The sequence below is a fragment of the Ylistrum balloti genome, unplaced genomic scaffold (assembly GCF_031769215.1).
Source record: "Ylistrum balloti isolate Yb309-2 unplaced genomic scaffold, AGI_CSIRO_Ybal_v1 Utg370066, whole genome shotgun sequence".
NCBI lineage: Eukaryota > Metazoa > Mollusca > Bivalvia > Pectinida > Pectinidae > Ylistrum > Ylistrum balloti.
Window position 1 is genome coordinate 1,778,256 of NW_026782111.1, and position 22,227 is coordinate 1,800,482.

Sequence of the window (22,227 nt, forward strand, 5' to 3'; positions counted from 1 at the left end):
ACACCACCGCCACACCGTATAACTAACACCATCGTCACACAACAAAATTAACACCATCGTCACACAACAAAATTAACATCATTGTCACACCACAAAATCAACACCGTTTTCACACCACAAAATTAACACCATCGTCACACCGTATAACTAACACCATTATCACACCACAAAATCAACACCATTGTCACACCACAAAATTAACACCATCTTCATACATATATAGTATATAGTGTAGTAGACCAATTATTAATCAACAAAACATCCTCTCTTGACATTTTCAATATTCTTACAAAATATTTATTTTTTGACAAATACCTGTTAGAGGATGGGCAAAAGTGACATTTTCATGTACAACTGTCACAATCTTATTAACGACCTTTCTTCAAATACATCAAGTATACAACCATAGGCACTACTTTTTATTTTCCTTTTTTTTTCATCTCTACCAAGCGATTATAGCGAGACTAGTTGTATTCACGGAAGTTATAAAATGGGTGTTTTCTTATTCAATTGATTTTTCGGGGGGCTGCTGCGATATGCTGGTTTAAGCCTCTTTCTGATAGGGCGAAAATGAGGCTGACTTTATAGTGCTATAACACTGAAATATACTGCCGAAGCACCCCCCCCTCCCCCCACCCACTCACCCACCCAGGGCATCCAGCTCGACGCGACACCAACTGTATGATGTCGAATGCAATATGTTAATTTCCAAACAAAATATCTTTCGATTCCACACTTGATTTTACTCAAATCAGAAATCTGAATTTGCATCACATTTAGGAAACGAAAGAAGACAATATTTAACTCCATGAAACGTTACATAACTTTTTACGATGTTATTTAAACATCTGATATATTACGAGAATACAATTTGCGTTACAACAATACATGATTTGAATCCCAACTTGACTTTATCATACACCGAGCGTACATCTAGCATAACGAATGTCATTTATAGCGTAATAGATTTCAGATGTACTGATTTTTTTTCTCCTAAAATGAAAATATAATTATGATAATGTTTTCACAATAAGTAATGTTGTAACTGTCACTTTCGAGATATCAATGTCAGCACATCGTGAGGTGTTTATTTGAAACGGAACAGGATGAATGTATTAAGAATTTTCCACGTTGAGACTGTTAAAACGATATGCATGTACATTCTATATGTTAAGTGGGATATGTCAAATAACACATGTAAACAAGACTTTCACAATTAAGATACTTTGCGTAAAATTATGAAATTTCTTACTTGGAATATAAAAGAATACAAGATTCCATTTATCGCGTAATTTAGACTCTTTTGCAAGCATTAAAGAAAAATAAAGTTATATTAAACTGGTATAAAATTATAGAATTGCTACTGACATTGTCAGACCTTATTTCTATCTTTGATGACGTCATAAATATATGACGCCATGTAGTAAAGACGTCAAATATGAAACAACGGAAACCCTCAGGGTTGTAGGTTTATAGGTGTTACATAAAAGGATCTCGTCGGGATTCAGGATCTTTCACATACTTTGTAGAGTGTAAAGTACTATGTGCCTTGTGTTCACGTGGAAAATGATTTTATTGTTTAAAAATAACGAATAACACTGACACAAAAAACACACATCAGTACAGAGTTTTTTCTTTTGTTTTCTTCTTTCTGATCACAATCTTTCTTTGTTTTGTCCTTTTTCCAGGCAACAGTCATGGCGTTACTGAGTTTGTTTGTTGTCTCGGTTGTTCTCTGCCAGGCCGTTCTCCTCGGCGCTGTTCCTACAACTGTTACAGCAATCATCACCGAAACAGCTACCACAGAAACAGCCACCAGTGACGTCAAACCCATTCCTGAAATCACGTACAACTACACTGACGATGTCAAAGATGCTTTTAGGCTTGTTTTGGCACAGTTGCATAGCAATGTTGGCAAACCTGTGAAAAAGGGTGAATTTTCATATAAGGAGTTAAGTCGCTCACGTGATTTGTGACACAAAGGTTAAAGGTTAAGGACACTGCACTGGGGCGTACGACATCTTTGATATATAATATTTGCTCATTCGAAATGTATTTCTTTTTGTTGAAATTAATGTACCTCAGCCTGCAAAGCAATCATAATGTCAAAATGACTATATCTCTGAAAAGTTTTTAAAACTCTCTTCTTAAAAACCACAAATCGTTAATGTTATTGCTCGGTTGTATTATTTAATCGATTCTGCATATTTACATGTACATTTGTTTTATTAAAAAAACTAAATTAACGAGAAAGTGATGTTTCCGAATGGGACAATTGGTCTACCATTAAATGCACTCTGGACACTCCGTGAGTGACGATCACTTGCTCTCTGCACCCCTTTAACATGTCATGGCAAAAATGAAGGCAAAAGGGAAGTAATTTGAATGGTTCCAGGAAAAAAACTGACCAAACACGGGTCGATATTCACATGTTGAAGATTACAAAGGAGCGACATCCAACTTAAAAGTCATTATAACCTACCGTTACGCGAACTCGAGGTTCGTTTAATGTACATTATTTTTAAACGGGTCAAACTAGTCTATACATCTTGTCCACAAGGTGTCGCACATAGAACCTTCAATTCTTTCATGACATGTTCTAGAAGTACAGAGAGTTATGTAACTCATGGAGTATCGAAGATGCGTTAAGTGTTAAGAAGACTACAACTTGTGTATGCAACTTTCAAAATATTCAATCACATTTTGTCCAAATTGCCTCAAAATCATAGGAGATAGTTATTACGGCATATCAAAACTTGTTTTTGTTTAGACATTACGGCAACCATGAGAGCAGACTTCCATACGCTGTGTCCGGTGCCGAGAAGGGAACCGGAAACACAAGCAGATTCCAAGATGGCGTCATTAGGACTTGATGTCATTCAACAATTAAGTGACAGGTACGCAAGAGAGATTGCTATAAACTGAAACATTTGCCGATCCAATCTACGAAGCTGAAAAAATGAGAGCATGTACACAAACTTTGGGAAATAATCCTGGAAGAATTGTAACAGCATTATAGGAAGTCTTTCCGCGATAGACTGGCCTCTACCAACAAGGGAACAGCGCACGAACAGTTGATTGACAAAATAGAGATGTTCCTAACCTATCGTATATCACATTTATTGTTGACTCGGCTATTACAGGGAGTAAAATAAAAGTACGTCAGATCGAGTTCATAGAGATGATAAAAAGGATAAGTAGGTTGATGAAAATTTTCGGGAAGATTTGCGGCCATCACCATGATATCATTTTGAGTCTCGTAAATCCAACTTACTCCTACATTTTCAAAACAACAAGATGTTTTTTTCTGTTTTTTTTATTTAAGTGTTGGAATTTCGGCGGAGGACATTTTAAAATCAGAACAATGGCGGGATTCGCTGGGAACCGAGTTCCGGAAGTACTGTAATGAGAAAGCGTCACACTTTCACTGTGATCCTTTGTCCCCCTACCGGACAATTGACGGGTCCTGTAACAACATCGGACATCCAGCCTGGGGCATGACTGGAATGCCCCAAAAGAGGTTCCTCCCAGCAACGTATGATGACGGTAGGGAATTAATCAAAGTCAAACTATTGAATCTTCTATGGAAATAAAAAGACACAGAAAGGTTAAGGTCTGTGCCTTATATATAAGGCTGTAATGAGGTAATGCATGTAAAAGCTAGATTTAACATAAATGTGACCAAGAATAACATGAGGAATTCAAATAGGTAAATTCTATGAATTTTATCCCAATGCTTATTAATAGAAAAAAGTCTTGGTTATGTGTCTGGTGTTAATTTGACAAATCGTCAAAGTTGCTACCTAAAGCTATGCGCATAAAAAAACATGGGGGATCCCCATGATCAATAGGAATAAAATGCCTTTTATGAGGACCTTGATCTCCTCTCGCACAAAATGAACCACGCACTTGAGGTTCACTAACCGTAGACTTTACTGATTGAGCAATTTTAAGTTAACAAGGAAAAGCAATGTATTTTATTTACAATGCAAACGTTGAGCAGTAAAACCGTTAGGTTTTCTCCATAGTGGTCCATTGGCAACTAAATCTCAATCAACTGTCATAGACGAGGATTCAATGCGGACGTGATCTACAGTTTATCAGCTGAAAGGGTTTTTTCTTCTTAATTTGATGTTTGAATTAGATTCACATCAATTATGTTGATATATGTATATTTCGTAATGTCTAATGACCTAAAGCACAGAACCGACTAGAACACAATCGGTGAAAATGATTCATTATATTAATAAAAAAAAAAATAAGCATACTTCCTCTCATTAAATGTTCATATCAGGCATACACGTCTCTGTATACATTTCATTGCATTTGATTAACTAGATCGTAAAATTGATTCTTTAAGTTACTGTTGTATAAATCAATATATTCTTTTGAAAATGAATTGTGCAGTTTTGATACTAATGATATTTTGTTTTACCTATCTCTAGGTTTCAATTCCCCCCGGTCAAAGGCCGAGGATGGCACGCCCCTCCCCAGCCCCCGGAACATCAGTAACATACTTCATAAGTCTACTGGCAATCAGACGTATGAGTCCAGACTGACCGTAATGTTGATGACCTGGGGCCAGTTCATTAATCACGATATTATTGGCACTCCACTCATTAAAGGTAAGTTTCTAACGGAAAGTAAGACTATAAATAACTGGTTCTCTAAATATGTATGCGTATGTTGCTTTCTTTTTTTCTTCTTATTCTTTTTTATCTTGTATTTAGTTTAATGGTAATGCTTCCTTCACAAAATGACATCCAAACGAAAGCTGCAAAGATTTCAAACAAACAAATAAATAAGACGTTGATTACAGTCTCTGTGATATTATCTGATACATCAAAATTTAAAAGAAAAATGCTTTTATGATTTAACTGATTTCTTTTTTATTTCAGATGAAAACGGAAATTCCCTTGATTGCTGTGGTATAGATAGAACGAAGTAAGTAAACTTGTATTTCAAGCTTACATTACACCAACACATGGCTAACATCCCCGTATTTTACTTTTGTCGTATCACAATGAGCTAGTGGTATCATGTAGTCTTGAGATTCGAAGTTACAGAAAGGTAGCATAAAGCATTACGTGTTTATTAAACAGGGAGATAACAAACCTCATAAAGTCTCTATATCAGCACTAGGCAGCATACACATGTAAGTCTTATGTCACAGAAGGCAGCATACATCCTTAAGTCTCTATGTCAGCACTAGGCAGCATACACATGTAAGTCTTATGTCACAGAAGGCAGCATACATCCTTAAGTCTCTATGTCAGCACTAGGCAGCATAAACATGTAAGTCTTATGTCACTGAAGGCAGCATACATCTTTAAGTCTCTATGTCAGCACTAGGCAGCATACACATGTAAGTCTTATGTCACAGAAGGCAGCATACATCCTTAAGTCTCTATGTCAGCACTAGGCAGCATAAACATGTAAGTCTTATGTCACTGAAGGCAGCATACATCTTTATATCTCTATGTTAACATGAGGCAGCATACACATGTAAGTCTTATGTCACAGAAGGCAGCATACATCCTTAAGTCTCTATGTCAGCACTAGGCAGCATAAACATGTAAGTCTTATGTCATTGAAGGCAGCATACATCTTTAAGTCTCTATTTTAACATGAGGCAGCATACACCAATAAGTCTTATGTCACAGAAGCCAGCATACATCTTTAAGTATCTATTTTAACATGAGGCAGCATACACCTGTAAGTCTTATGTTAGAAAAGGTAGTATATATCCTTAAATCTCTATGAAAGCATCAGGCAGCATACACCTGTAAGGCTTATGTCACAGAAGGCAGCATACATCCTTAAATCTCTATGTTGACATTGGATAGCATACACCTGTAAGTCTTATGTCACAGAAGGCAGCATACATCTTTAAGTCTCTATTTTGACATTGGACAGCATACACCTGTAAGTCTTATTTCACATAAGGTAGCATACATCCCTTAAGTCTCTATGTTACGACAAGTTAAAGCTCCGTTAAGAAGACGAGGAACAATCTCTGTTGTATTTTGCTGTGTGTCGTGAGTGGCGACTAACCGATGGCGGCTGTATCCCAACTTGCCCACTTTTTATAATAACATGGACAGGAATGTTGGTAGAAGGATTATTGTCTAGTAGAGCAGATGAGTTTACCTGTGTTTTTACCTGTGTTTTACCTTTGATAACATGTGCCATCTAGCCTATGTTGGAAACTTTTACCTATATGAAATGATATCATTTTCATTTAGAGTTGAAAAAATCATTCGGGATTTACATATTCTTACTTCATATAAAAATTACACTGAAAGTAGAGACAAAACAAAGAGTGTTTTTTTTCATAATTAATCATATTTAATTTATTGGAGGTTAAAATTGATTCAAATTTGCATTTTCTTTTATACATGATATGTCTAAATTTGAAAAAAAAAGTTTAAATAATGATGCTGAAATATAATAGACTAATATCCACTTTTTATATGAAATAAAATCCTTATTTGTATTAATTTTCGTTTGATACGCCCAACGCTTACGTCATTAGTTAAAGCAGCATCACGGTAAAACGATATTTTTCTTATTAATTTTATCGTTATTGCATATGTATATATATCAAGTTCACCTTATGAATAGTGACACTTGGTTTTCGACGAAATATACATATAAGGAGGTTAATCAATGAAATAAAACGGAAATCTTTATCTGTTGATCAACATTCTGGAAACAGAAATGGCTTTTTGCCTGAATCGGTTGGTGATTAAGTTACTTATTTTGTAATTCTGACTTTGAGTTATCAAATAACATTTCCCACATATAGCAAAATCCGGCGCTGATAAATGGGATTTTGCTGACAGTGTCACTACTGTCGCCCTCATGTGTGTTCGTGTTTACAAAATGAACAGCCTCGTTTTCAAAACTATCGCGAGACGTTATCAGCGCTCAATTTAAGAAGGGTTTCCCGAACCACAGAAGTGGTTAAACTGGACATTTTGGAAATCGACTGTGAATATCGGGATTGCATTGAAACGTAACTTGAAGTGTATAAAACATGTGCAATCAGTGACCAAATTGATGTTGTTACCATGATGTCCATTTTATTCTCAGATTTCAACCTTTAATTATGGTAAATAATGTTGTTTAAATACCAAAGCCACCGACCTCATACAAATACCTGCACTCCATTAATAGCGATGTACCCACTAAATGTTGATACCCGACAGGACCCAGCAACTGTAAACCCGTTTCCTGACTCTACTAAAGCCGACCACGACCTACCTCAAGATGTCTTATAACTGTGTTTGTTGACTTCGAGACAGCAGTCCACAACGCCTGAAGCCAATTATTCCTAGGGGTCACTCCGGCCATCGAAGGATTCAGTTTTCGTCTTTACCCAGTGCATCTGAGGAATGACCAGCAAACTGGACATGAACAACTTTACAGAGAGAACGATATAAAAGATGTGTTCGCATTAGCTGCCGTGCTACCAATGATATCCTGAGATATTGAAGACGATGTGTGGTTCACAGAGGGACCTCGCACCACTAAACATTCGGTAGCATGGCAAGGGAAGCTGAAGAGGGAGGTACGTCACTCACACCCCAACATATACACTATTATCAGAGCAGAGTGTACCAACATGACACAGCACGGTACAGGAAGAGAAACAAAACAACGACACCGAAACATAAACAACACGCCGACCCAACTAAAGGGCTGTCTTCACACTCCACGGACCGACATCAAGGAGTACGTAAACATAGTATCACATTTTCTTCACTTCGAATGAAATTCCTCCAAAAGTGTATACAATAATGGAAAAACTGCTGAAGAGTTAAAAATGTCTATACCACGTGTTTGTATCCGTATTGTGAATCATCCAATGCATGCTATGTATTTTGTGTCCGCCAATGTTATACTATTGAATTTAAAGTGTATAAAAAACAGGCGCATATGATATCCTTTAGTGTTGTACGTCCTTTCAAGAAATAAATGTAAAAACATATATGTTAAAAATTCTAATGTTATTTCATGTCAACAAATGCAATATTACATGCAATGTGTATCAAAAAAATGTTATTTTTATTGTACATATTTCATGTCAACGAATGTAAGACTTTTTTTTAAATATAAGAACATATCGTCTTTGTAATACCACTAGACTACGTCTTGGTTTTCTATCAACGCAAATGTGTAATATCAAAATGGAATATTAATTTATTTTTATATGGTTCTATATTGTGCTATTTATGAACTTATACGTACGTTGTAATAATTTAAAAAAATATTCATTTACTTTAAATAACAAGCTCTCTATTATCTTACATAAAATATGAAGAAATGTTTTGTGAGAAACACAGGTAAATTTCAGGTAAACATCCAGGTGAAAAAAACAGTCTATATGAAAGTGTATTGCTGACTTGACTTTGTCGCCTAAAACAACACATTTCTGTTAATTTAAAAAAAATGTTTGTACAGTACAGAGAACACTCCTGCAAGTCGAAAGTTTTTCTTAAATATCTTTTGTTAAGTACAAGAGAGCAGTGAAAATTGAGTATTTTTTGTTACACTGCATGATAAAATAGAGCGACCAAAATTGGGTCCCTGTCGAATTAGAGGTGTGTTCTGCCATTGTCTTCTACCAGCGGGGAAATTAAATCGATAAGATTAGACCTCTTTCTACAAAATTATATCTGCAAATATTGAAGAAATCACGCGTTTCTCGTGTTGATAAAGCTGTATGTTGTGTCTTCTTTAACAGTTTACTTTGTAATATAATTTCCACAGCGTATGACGTCATTTCATTTTCATGCATGCCGTGTTTTAATTCATTATTTTATATTCGGATTTTGACACCATTTCTATTAATTTTAATTCCCTTAGTCGCTTCATAGGCTCCAAAACTAGGCCCTTAGCATCACTGATGAGCCCGAGAAGGATGAAACAGTTGTATGGTGCAGTTTATTTCATTTCTTATCTCTGCTGTATGTAATTATGACTACAAAAATTTTCAACGCAAATATATTCAGTTGTGTCTTTCTTATAGTCCTTTATGACGTCATAATAAACCATATTACCTTAAATGTATGACTTAATTGTCTGTACCGAATAACACGGTAGCCACATGATGCATAAAGATATAGAATTATATCATCAACATCATTGATTTTTATATTCAGAATCATTGTAGTAGCATTGCTTTCAAAAGGAAGTGACAGATAAAATGTCCCCCTTATCATTAATTAATTGACTCAATTATCTTAACAACTAATTAGAGCATGAAATACCCATTAAATCTAATGGCTTCCAACATGATCGGAATTGTTTTTTATTGTCCATGAACAACTTATATATCAACTACATATCATACGTGAACTTTGACCTTCCACAGTACGGGAAAATCATAATGAATTATCGGAAGTGTGTCGTACATAAGATTGGTTAGCTTAAACATCATTGAAATTAACACGTAAAGCATTTTGTATAAAAATTCTATTTGACTAAATTTTGTTATATATCTTTTTGGATAAATAATATATATAAGTTATTTGCTAAAATACAACATATTTTGGACAAGTCCTTAAGGTTAAACGGGGTTTTGTTGTGTACCACGCTCGATTGATTTCGATATCACCATTTAATGACAGACATATGTAATTACAAAGGTAATATACACACATATATATATGAAGCGATGTATTCTCGTCCAAGTTAGAGAGCGAGCTTTGATTGACAGGTTTGTGTATGATAACAATTCATTTCACAATGTTCCGATGACGGGCTGGTACCGGGCCCCGCCATTAGCCGACAACAATTTGACATTTTCATTATAATTAGTATGATAATTTTATGCTAATATGATATGTAGACAAATGAATTGATTTGAAGGAAGAAACTGTAAGATAAGTGACTGTGATTATATACGTCTATTGTGTTAACACTAACACTGTGCTTTATAAAATCGTACTTTGTATTACCTGTATGTAGTAAATTCATTTACCTTTCATTCTCAAGCACAATTAGCAGATGGAATAGTAATTAAAATATTGATTTAATTAAAACCACCCCTACCAAGATAGGCTGACACCCACGTGAAATGTTGCAATATTGAAATCGATTGCGTTCTTTAATTTATACAGGTTAACAGCCATTTTTTAAAGTTAACTTAAAACCTATGTATTCTGAACTTTTGTCTATTCCGACCCTTTCTAATCTTAAGAATTGTCTCTCTTACAAAGCCCTGCCTGTCTACCTTTGGAAGTCCCCACCGACGACTCATATTTTCAATCATCCTGTATGAACTTTGTCCGGACGGCTCCGGGGGCTGGACCAGAATGCTCTATAGGTAAGACACTCATATGATGAACTTAGACACTACATGTGGCAAAGTGATACAATGGCATATTCTAATGTCTGAATCATCAGCTAGTATGTAAATTTACTAACAATATATAGTAAACTATGATATTTGATTTCATATTGGGTCCGAAATTCCATACAATAGACCCTTTTCTTTCATACTTTTTAATATTACAGTGTTCTGTAAAGACCAAATTTCAATTAGTGAAAAAAAGAACAAACAGAACAAAAACTAAAGCCGAGGGAGCTGTGAAAACAAAATTCTATTGCGTTCTGGGTTGTACAAAACGGCAAAGAAGCGACGGAGAGAAGAAAAAACGAAAACACGATAACGAGGAACTGAAATATGGCTATCGTTTTCTCTTCTCTCCGTCATTTTATATAATATTTTCACTAAATTACTCACTTCTTCAAATTTAGGTCGAGTTATATCGAAATTCACTCTTAATGGAAAAGAACAACATATTTTCCACAACTTTCAAAATCATGATAACGGTTAAAACCAATGAATTACATGGTTATTTTCTACAATAACTAAAAAATGATATATTCCTTCCTTCTATCATCTATGATAAATGTGATGAGATTTTTTTCAATTTTAGATTTTATCTACAATCATATATATGTAAACCTGCAGATCAATATGTCAACATATTAATTGAACGTTTTTTTCAATATATCAGGTGAAAGACGGCCAATAAATAAAGTGACGTCATATCTCGACGGATCTGCCATTTATGGGTCAACGAAAGAAGAGGAAAGTCGTTTACGTAAAATGGAATATGGTACGTAAGGAGATTCATAAAGTCTCAATGAAATAATACGAAGATCTAAAGGGATGATGGGATATGTGTCAGCTGGGTCGCACCGAAAAGTCGCAAAGCTGTAATGGTGGACGTAAAACCAATCAAATAAATTCGGAAATGAAGAATCCGTATGAGTACCCGTGAACGATTAACAAAGAGAACTCATTTGATATTAGATATATGTCAGAAGAGGTGCAACGATTTGTATAATTATATACATCAGTCTTAGTTTGTAGTTTTGACATGTCTGATAATTTTAGCACTCAAGTATATTCCGAACTTTGCCACTATTTCAATGAATTAAAAATCGAATTAATTTTTTTTTCTGTCAACATTACGAATCTCTCAAAGATGAGAGAAGAAAAATAAGTGATTCAGTGTAAATATTTTTGTGATGTTATCTCTTTCCGAAAGGACTGCTACGAGAAGGACACCACGGTCTTCTTCCGCCAACCGGAAATGACAATTGCATTCTACAGAGAAAAGGACAACAGTGTCAACTGGCTGGTAAAATTTTTATTTGTTTTGTTTCGATAAAAATGGCAACAGCTTCACTGTACGGTTTATTGATTTTGATCAAATGTGTCATCACCATATAAGGATGCATAGCTTGGTCTTGTGAGAATGAGGTATCAAAGTTAAGAATTTACTGAAACTAAAATGTAAATAAAAAATGATGATTGAGAAAAAATTATACTCTTCTTAAAGTGAACTTTCAAAAAATGTTAAGAAAAAAAAGCTTGAATATTGAATAGTTGTCTCTATTAGATTTTTTTTCTTAATATGAAGCTGGAAATGTTTAGTGCTTGTTAATTTGATTGGTTCCATTGTTGAATATTTTGTTCTCATTTGAGAATGTGACATTACTTACATTTGAAAATACAAATTATTTGTTTTAGGCGACGAACGTTCCAATTTTGTTGCCTCCATTGGTGCCTTACATACATTGCTCATGCGCGAACACAACCGAATCACTTTGAAGCTTCATGAAATCAACCCGTCCTGGGACGACGAGACCCTCTATCAAGAAACGAGAAAAATCGTCTCCGCTATCATCCAGCATATCACATACAACGAGTACCTACCGTTGATAATAGGAAAGCCCCTTGTTAATTATTACAATCTGGATGATACAGAATTTGGACATGTTGAAGCGTACAAGGACTTCGTAAACGCCGGAGTTTCAACCGCCTTTGCTGCCGCCGCTTTCAGATTTGGTCACTCACAAATTCCCAAAAAACAAACATATATTGGACCAAAGTTTGAAAAAAAGAAGGGGGTAGTCATCGAAAAGACATTCCACAAGCCGTATTATCTACAGAGAAGCAAGCATTTTGGTTACGAGGGAATTCTTAGATGGTTAATTACCGACCCAAGTCCAATGGTCGACAGGTAATTTATAGATGTTTGGTCTAAAACGAGAAATTGGAAAATACAGTTTTTCAAAGGAAATAAATGGTTTCCTTTACAGATTATTAGAATATCACAGAATTTCAAAAAGGCGAGCTTTTGTTTTTGTGTCGGAGTTTTTCCCGTGATATTTCGACAGTAATTGTATAATAACCAGGGCATATCAGGTGACAAATGGCATTAATTTTGTGTAAAAAGGACACGATTCAATCACACAATATTTTACAGCTCAAATAGATTCTTTAAGGCGAAAATGACTGTTTAAGGCGAATGTTATAGGTTATATGGGCCCAAAAATTTGGCTCAGGTTGAAGCGCAGGCCGGCAAACTATATTGTTATAGGTGTAACTCATCAATTTCTGTGAAATTTACCATCTTCGATATTTTTATCTAGGTACGTTGAAGATGGCGTCCGTGATAAGCTTTTCTTGTTGCAAAATATTAGTATGGACTTGGCTGCAATCAATATTCAGAGAGGACGTGAACAAGGGGTACCGCCTTACAACGCGTGGCGGAAATGGTGCGGACTGTCGGAAGTGACGTCATTCGAGGTTAAGCGAAATGGCGGCCTTGAACACCATGACAACGAAACAGCTGCAATTTTGAGTGATTTATACAAGTAATGTTTAAACTATGTTTCGTTTTATCCGATTTTCAAAAATAAAAAATTACATAATTTCAGTATACGACATAATGGTAAAGATGATTGTACTATACACTATGACAGAGCCATATAGAGCATGCTTAGTATCAGCAGGTATGTTGATGTGATAAGTTATTTCTTTCAAGATACCACTTTCTTAGTCTCGTTCAACAAGATTGTTTCTTGCAAATGTAATTTTCAAGAGAATTTTTCGTTAATTTCCAGGTTGAAATATAATCATTGCAAGAGAGAGAGAGAGAGAGAGAGAGAGAGAGAGAGAGAGAGAGAGAGAGAGAGAGAGAGAGAGAGAGAGCAGAGAGAGAGAGAGAGAGAGAGAGAGAGAGAGAGAGAGAGAGAGGGAGAGAGAGAGAGAGAGAGAGAGAGAGATTATTTAAGGTTCAGAGTTTAAGTGAAACCTCGAAAATAAGAGAAAGCCTTTGCAGTAGTTTCTCTTTCCGTTCTTTTTTTTTAGAAGCCCCAATGATATTGACTTGTACTCTGGTGGAGTATCCGAAGTCCATGTGGACGGCGGAAGTGTCGGACCTACTTTTGCATGTATCATTTCCCGACAGTTCAGTGCACTGAGGGTCGGAGACCGGTATTGGTACGAAAACAACGACACTACTATCGGGTTTACATCAGGTAGGTACTGGTTCACATCTGGTAGATACTGGTTCATGATTTAGATCTGCTGTCTCACATCTGGTAGATACTGGTACATGATTTAGATGTACTGTCCCACATCTGGTAGATACTAGTTCATGATTTAGATGTTCTGTCCCACATCTGGTAGATACTGGTTCATGATTTAGATGAACTGTTTCACATCTGGTAGATACTGTTTCATGATTTAGATTAACTGTTTCACATCTGGTAGATACTGGTTCATGATTTAGATGTACTGTCTCACATCTGGAAGATACTGGTACATGATTTAGATGTTCTGTCTCACATCTGGTAGATACTGGTTCATGATTTAGATGTACTGTCTCACATCTGGTAGATACTGGTTCATGATTTAGATGTTCTGTCCCACATCTGGTAGATACTGGTTCATGATTTAGATGTACTGTCTCACATCTGGTAGATACTGGTTCATGATTTAGATGTACTGGTTCACATCTGGTAGATACTGGTACATGATTTAGATGTTCTGTCTCACATCTGTTAGATACTGGTTCATGATTTAGATGTACTGTCTCACATCTGGTAGATACTGGTTCATGATTTAGATGTACTGTCTCACATCTGGAAGATACTGGTACATGATTTAGATGTTCTGTCTCACATCTGGTAGATACTGGTTCATGATTTAGATGTACTGTCCCACATCTGGTAGATACTAGTTCATGATTTAGATGTTCTGTCTCACATCTGGTAGATACTAGTTCATGATTTAGATGTTCTGTCTCACATCTGTTAGATACTGGTTCATGATTTAGATGTTCTGTCTCACATCTGGTAGATACTGGTACATGATTTAGATGTTCTGTCTCACATCTGGTAGATACTGGTACATGATTTAGATGTTCTGTCTCACATCTGGTAGATACTGGTTCATGATTTAGATGTTCTGTCTCACATCTGGTAGATACTGGTACATGATTTAGATGTTCTGTCTCACATCTGGTAGATACTGGTTCATGATTTAGATGTTCTGTCTCACATCTGTTAGATACTGGTTCATGATTTAGATGTTCTGTCTCACATCTGGTAGATACTGGTTCATGATTTAGATGTACTGTCTCACATCTGGTAGATACTGGAACATGATTTAGATGTTCTGTCTCACATCTGTTAGATACTGGTTCATGATTTAGATGTTCTGTCTCACATCTGGTAGATACTGGTACATGATTTAGATGTACTGTCCCACATCTGGTAGATACTGGTTCATGATTTAGATGTTCTGTCTCACATCTGGTAGATACTGGTACATGATTTAGATGTTCTGTCTCACATCTGTTAGATACTGGTTCATGATTTAGATGTGCTGTCCCACATCTGGTAGATACTAGTTCATGATTTAGATGTTCTGTCCCACATCTGGTAGATACTGGTTCATGATTTAGATGTACTGGTTCACATCTGATAAATACTGATTAATCTTTTAGATGTACTGTTGCACATCTGGTTGATACTGGTTCAAGATTTAGATGAACTGTTTCACATTTGGTAGATACTGGTTCATGATTTAGATGTACTGTCTCACATCTGATAAATACTAGTTAATGATTTAGATGTACTGGCTCGCTCACATCTGGTAGATACGTGGTAGATACTGGTTCATGATTTAGATGTACTGTCTCACATCTGATAAATACTAGTTAATGATTTAGATGTACTGGCTCGCTCACATCTGGTAGATACGTGGTAGATACTGGTTCATGATTTAGATGTACTGTCTCACATCTCATAGATACTGGATCATTCTTGCGGTTTAATGGTTGACATCTAGATACTATATAGTCCATATGTATAATTAATCTAATGGGTACTGGGTCATGTTTGAGATATGCATGTTCATATAGCCTTTACAGTATTCTGCGAAACATTCAGGTAATTTAAAACTTGTGTATAATGTATTATAATATTTACACAATTTTCTTTTGTACAGTTACACTATTATCTAGTTAACAGTTGCACAATTTTCTTCTCTTTTAATAGCCGATTTCCTTGTCTATAAATAGCCGATTTCCTTGTCTATTATGAGTTTCTTGTCTGTAGTTACAAAATTAATTGTTTTACAGTGACATGGTTTTGTTATCTAGTTATGTGATTTTAATATCTAGTTACATTATTTTTGCCAAGTTACACGATTTCATAGGCTATATTTACCCGATTTTATTGTTTTAATTACACTATTTTCTTGTCTGTATTGTCTATTTTCTTGTCTGTATTGTCTATTTTCTTGTCTGTATTGTCTATTTTCTTGTCTGTATTGTCTATTTTCACATGATTACATGGCCGTTTTGCAATTTCTTTCAGGCCAGCTGGATTCAATTAAGAAAATAGAGTTATCAAAGCTTATATGTGAAAATATGGACATCCCTGACATACAACGAACTGCCTTCCTCACACCCAAGATAAGGTAAGAAGTTAAGGGTATATACTACCTTAGTGTAAATTGTTCTATTTTTTCCTGCTTGAAGAGCTGGTAAAATATACTTTGCGCAAATTTTAGATACATGCATGTATGTAGTTATGTTAAATATTATCACTATTTCTTTTTAGACACAAAAAATCAAATTCCATTGGACCATTCAGAACGCTAGGTGTTCATTTATGTAATAACCACTCCAGGCCCCAAGCCAGGGCCCATTTTTACTTGTACCCGAACTACAAGAAATAGTTAACATCTCAAGACCGAAATTATCAATACGTTTGAACTTCTTTTCAAATAATATCTAAAATCAATCTTAAATCTAACACTTTGAATGAAATCAAAACATTGTTTATCTTTCTTACAACTGCGAAAGGCATAAACCGTACATATATCCGTACCGGATCGCGACCACTAAGTTCTCGTCCGGTTTTTTTCCTACTGATTTTCTTATTCTTTTTTCCCAAAATGGGCAAACCACAATGCTTATCCTATTTTCGGGCATTTAAAGGTCACCAATAATAGAAATAAAAAAGTATTTTTCGCGCGAAATCAGTAGAAAATATCTTTAAAAAGAGATCCGTACATTGCGCGATGTACCGACAGCATTGCTTTTTTTAGCCTGTAACCACCAGAGGAAAGTAAAATATCTAGAGTTATTTCCCTTTTATTTATTTTAATTGGTATTCGTGTATTTTGTTGGTTTGAAGTGTCAAAATAAAAAAAAAAAAAAAAAAAACGTGAATGGTCTCACAAATAAATTAGTAGATATCCCAGGTTGGAAACAACAAAGGAAACACTAACGTGTCAAAAGACACGAAATTAAGGTTATATAAAAACGTTTATTTGTTGTCAGTTAAATTAAGGTTATATAAAAACGTTTATTTGTTGTCAGTTAAATTAAGGTTATATAAAAACGATTATTTGTTGTCAGTTAAATTAAGGTTATATAAAAACGTTTATTTGTTGTCAGTTAAATTAAGGTTATATAAAAACGTTTATTTGTTGTCAGTTAAATTTATTAAAGGTTTTCTTTTTAAAAAATTCTGAAAGTTTTTCGTAATATATAGAAGTCCAGTCTAATTAAGTTTCCGTATTAATAATCCACTAATTACACTCACTAATGACTTGCTACATATTTGCAATACATGAATATTCATGCATCTTTCATACTTCATTTACATATTGTCGGCACCGATGTAATATAAATCATCGGCATTGTAATACAAAGGTTTGCTATATTTTGTTAAGTATTAAATTTTCATCATGTAAAAACATTTCATGTATCCCCACCCCCCCCCCCCCCCCCCCCCAAAAAAAAAAAAAAAAAAATGGACAGTAATATAGATGCAATTGTGCCTGTATCCACAACTCAAAGGAAAGTACTGAGGGGATTATCACAGAAATTACACACTGCACAAATGTCTTAATCCCTTGTTGTAATTTTAGGTCAGGATGGTTGGCAGATAATCTCTGATATTGATATGACATTGAAATTGTACCGTTAAAAATCATCCTCAACCAACACCTGTTTCTGAGTTTGGTTATGAATGGACGTTCCAGTTTAAGGATTTTAGGGAACGCGACTACTCTGAGAAAAATACCTGTATGCATTGAGAATTGAACCCTTTGCCCTTTCTGATTTATATGTCATCAAAGATCATATTAAAATCTTGTTTTGTCACTAAACAGTTTTCATTAATTAGTTTTATCTAATAATCCTAAAACTGACTCATTCATTACTTGCTGTGAATGAGTAATACAATTTGCAAGATCTGCAGTTCTTAAGAAGATAAAAAAGTGGAAAGTTAACGGACGTCACGTGACGAACAACACACTCTGTATCTAGACTATAATCAAGTGACTTCGAAAATAGACCCAATCTCCATGTTATTGGAAAACTTGATACAGGAACATTTTTTACACATAGTCATTTATACATTGTGGACAACACATTTCATATAAGTTTCACTTAGTTTTCTGTTATCAAAGCAGATGGTTAACTTTTTACCGCCATCGTAATCACATCGCAATGGTCTCATGAATTAACTTTTGTGATATAAGTAATATTTGATGCATATTCCAAATATTTAGTTACATGTGCATAATTTCAATTTTATCCATGTAACTCTTAAATCATAGTTATTTTTTTCTGTCATTTGTGTCCTCAATACTGACAGTACTTTGATTTAATTGTTGCAGCGGGAGACACACACGTCACATCCCTTGCTCCTTCCTACCAGATTTAAACTTCAAAGCATGGCTTGACCGGAAACCGAAGTGGAGTGGAAAGCAAGCGCCACTGCCAACATCACAGCCTGTGACGTCAGAAGCAGTCCTTGCTTCCGAGAAGCCGACAGCACCGTCTCAAACAGTGACCGATGTCAAACCAACGGCAGAAATAGTTGAGGATAAAACGACAGTAGTGGCTGCTTAATGATATCGAGTCATGCCTCCTGGCGTACTAGTTCATTAATTTCAATGGTAGATACTTGGTAATAAAATAGATGATCTGTTGTTTTTCCTAAAGTTTTCTCGTTTTATTTTTTTCTCACGTTTTACATGTTTAAAGGGAGAGAACTTCGATAAAATGAAATTCATTTATGGCCAGGACAATTCGCATTTCTCTTGTAATGAACGAGTTTAAGTTAACTGACTACCTGTAATACATTTCCCATCTGTGTGTGTGTGTGAGTGAGTGTGTGTGTGTGTGTGTGTGTGTGTGTGTGTGGTGAGGTGGAGAGGGGAGGTAAGGGGATAGGGGTGCGGGTAGGGGTATAGATTTGCGTTAAGTCCTTCAGTCAAGACGTCCGGCCTGCCGTCCTTCTGCTATCTTGTCCTATCTGCATTTTCTAGCCACTGGAAGTTGATACTTGGCATATAGTTTCACATTGATGGGGTGGTGTGTAGCGTATCAAAACTAGGTCACTCTGACCTTCATTTTGACCTTTATAGTTTTTGCAGGCTCTATCTCCGTCACTCCTAGTAACTGATACTACAAACTTGAGACACGAGTTAACCTTCGGCAAAGTACATATTGTGACTTTAAATTTCTTTTGTTTGTCGTCATCTTTAGAATAAGCACACGTGCAGAATAGGATATATCAGGCAAACCTTTACATGGTAATGTCGTAATACTCCAACAGGAAAAGGAGAATGTCGGCAATTTCATTCACATAAGTTATCAAGAGACACAGCACAAACTACCTCACCATTTCCAATTCTGTTAGACCAGGAGAAAAGTTGTGCCTAAATTTTCGAAAAATAATGTACGCATAATATGAGAGGAATGTAGTTCTAACTTATTATTTACCAGTGTTAATAAGAATTCATAGCGACAAGGAAATTATTTCTATTTCAGTAAAAATTAGGAAAATATTTCCTCGATATTCTCCGATAACGAAACAAACTGGGACAGATTTTTATCTAAAACAAGTAACATGTATTGTGTGATACCCAGACAATCTGTCTATCTGTCCGGGTCCTTAGACTATAAACACAACGCATCCTACATCGTTTAATATATTAATTTGAAACTTCACACATGATACTACAAGCTGGCAAGGCTTTTTATTTTCACCATAGACATTCTGATACGAATCAGTACCAACCTAATTTGTTCATTCTTTTCAGGCAGGCACCGAAAACACAAAACCGTTTTGGCCTAAACATATAGACGTGCCAGGGGAGACAAGATCGCATTCTTTAAAATTTCATAACGCCTATCATTGAACAAGATCAATAAAACCCGAAATTTAACAATAACATTGAAACCCAATATTGAACAAGATCAGTGACACCCCGATGTTGCCGCAACTCCCCCCCCCCCCCCCCCCCCCCCCGAAATTTAACAATAACATTGAAACCCAATATTGAACAAGATCAGTGACACCGATGTTGCCGCAACCCCCCCCCCCCCCCCCCCCCCCCCCCCCCACCCACCCTCACCATTTTGCGAGAACAAAGCCTTGGATTCCATCATAAAAGATGCTTATAGGTCTACAACACTTAGTGTTCGTAAAATATTTAGGTTTTTTTTCTTCAGTTTCTCTACAAGAGGTCATAAGAATGAAATATACAAGGATAGACGGTACCTAGACATAAAAATAAAATTTGTTACAGAACTGATAGGTGTCACATCAGGCCCCGATTGTTCAAAAGCTAGTTTGGGATAATGGATTCGTGAAAATTTTCGAACATAGATTAAGCCAAATCGGGAACATTGTTTATCATTTCACAGTGTAGATTTGTTGAGACAAGTCAGACTGTTGGAGTGCTCGTTTTGCATGAAACACTCTTGTTTGTTCAGTGGCAGCAATTTGATTTCTTCACTAACCGCTGGTTAACTCTAACTTTCGAGCAAACGAGTCCAGATTGTCTCGTCATGAACAGTTAAACCACAGACAAAGAAAAGATTATAAGTCCGTGGTTAAACCATTTGCGTCAGTCGTGCCTTTGCCACCACTGGAACCGTACAACCTCCAACCAATCTTCCATAATTATAAGGAACCAGTTGTACTCTCTGTATGTAAATATGGTTATGATTATTATACAACCAAATTATGCGACCTGCAATGCAACAATTAATTCCTGATACTTACACGAAAATGTCATTTTTATCAAAACAGTACTGTTATAAATCGTATTGAGCTGACCGTGAGTAGGAAGTAATCAAAGTATCTGTGTATGGATTATCTCCCTTGGTCCGTAGAGAGACGCTAATCCTACTTGCATTTTAAAAAGGTGGGGGTGAAATTTGTACGCTGTAGCCGGTCCGGCCCAGATCCTCTACCAGGAAGTTAAGATAAAATCAACATTTCCAGAACAAAAAAATCTAATCTAATCTAATCTTGGATTTTCTACATAAATCTACTTTGATAATTTAAAAATCTGACACTTTGATTGAATTAATTTAGATATCGAGATTTTTTTTCATGGAATGAAAACTTGTACGCCGAAATCAGCCGTGGAAGTTTCCGATTTTTTGCAAAGTACAACTATTAAACGGTTTCAATCTAAGAATTTTTGAAATTCCAAACAATAGTTATACCAATCTGATTGTTAATGCATAAATTTAACCCAGAAAAGAGGCGTAATCCACATCTTATCTTTCATTTGTTATAATTGCGACGAGGATCGCCGGTCGTTTGTTACACACGACCCGCCCCCCCCCTCCCCCCCCCCCCCCCAGACCCAGTCACGTGTTAAAGGGTCTCCCTCTATGCATATGCATCAGACTAAAGGCATGGCCTTCACTCCTTCAGTCTGATGCCTATGCGCGTGGAACCTTCAACCTTCCTTAGTATAAGACAATCTAAGAATCTTACCGGACCTTGCGGCGAGGACACAGTTCTACGTGAAACCCATTTTACTATTATTATTTATTACATACGTTTGGTAATTCTATTTAAAAAAAGAATCATCAATATTAACATTATTAATAGCTTTGCTTACTTTATTCGTACAAACCCAATCCAAGATATTTGTATTGCTCTGCTATAATGAAAACACACCCCCGCCACTCCAAATAAACCTAGTCACTCGAAAAATTCACATTTGACCCATCACTAACAAATCTATTGCTCTAATCAAATTTTTTATTCAATATCCAACGACTTAACACATTTCATACGTATGGGATTGGAAAACAAGCTCAGAGCTTCTACAAATAATAGCAAATAATTCTCCGGAGATGGAAACACCTTACTTACACGGAATGAATAATAATAAAATTTAACAATTAATATATATACATGTGGTGAATTATGACGTCATGAATTGTTTATAGGTAGACAAAAGTTACCTTATATTGCTAAATATAAGTATATAATACTACAAACTGATTTACATTTCTAAAAACAAAAGGTGCAAAGATATTAGCTCAAACATTTACTTACTTTGATAAAATTTAGAATAAA

General features: G+C 35.6%; 1 protein-coding gene across 1 annotated transcript; it reads left to right on the plus strand.

The window, feature by feature from the left end:
• The first annotated feature begins 1,697 nt into the window (after window positions 1–1,697).
• On the plus strand, window positions 1,698–18,746 carry LOC132549600 (chorion peroxidase-like). Its single transcript, XM_060213542.1, has 13 exons — window positions 1,698–1,932; window positions 2,771–2,897; window positions 3,326–3,546; window positions 4,446–4,625; window positions 4,899–4,944; window positions 10,227–10,333; window positions 11,031–11,132; window positions 11,568–11,660; window positions 12,053–12,545; window positions 12,958–13,182; window positions 13,679–13,848; window positions 16,195–16,297; window positions 18,512–18,746. Exons 1-13 carry the CDS (start codon window positions 1,698–1,700, stop codon window positions 18,744–18,746), a joined length of 2,337 nt encoding a protein of 778 aa, XP_060069525.1.
• Window positions 18,747–22,227: the final 3,481 nt, after the last annotated feature.

What these genes read in the sequence shown, in the direction of transcription:
- LOC132549600 (XM_060213542.1), top strand. Translation starts at nt 1,698, where the DNA reads ATGGCGTTACTGAGTTTGTTTGTTGTCTCGGTTGTTCTCTGCCAGGCC. An exon ending in CCAAGTCCAATGGTCGACAG is followed by an intron (nt 12,546 to 12,957) that starts GTAATTTATAGA and finishes ATTTTTATCTAG; the next exon opens with GTACGTTGAAGATGGCGTCC. An exon ending in ATTTTGAGTGATTTATACAA is followed by an intron (nt 13,183 to 13,678) that starts GTAATGTTTAAA and finishes CTTTTTTTTTAG; the next exon opens with AAGCCCCAATGATATTGACT.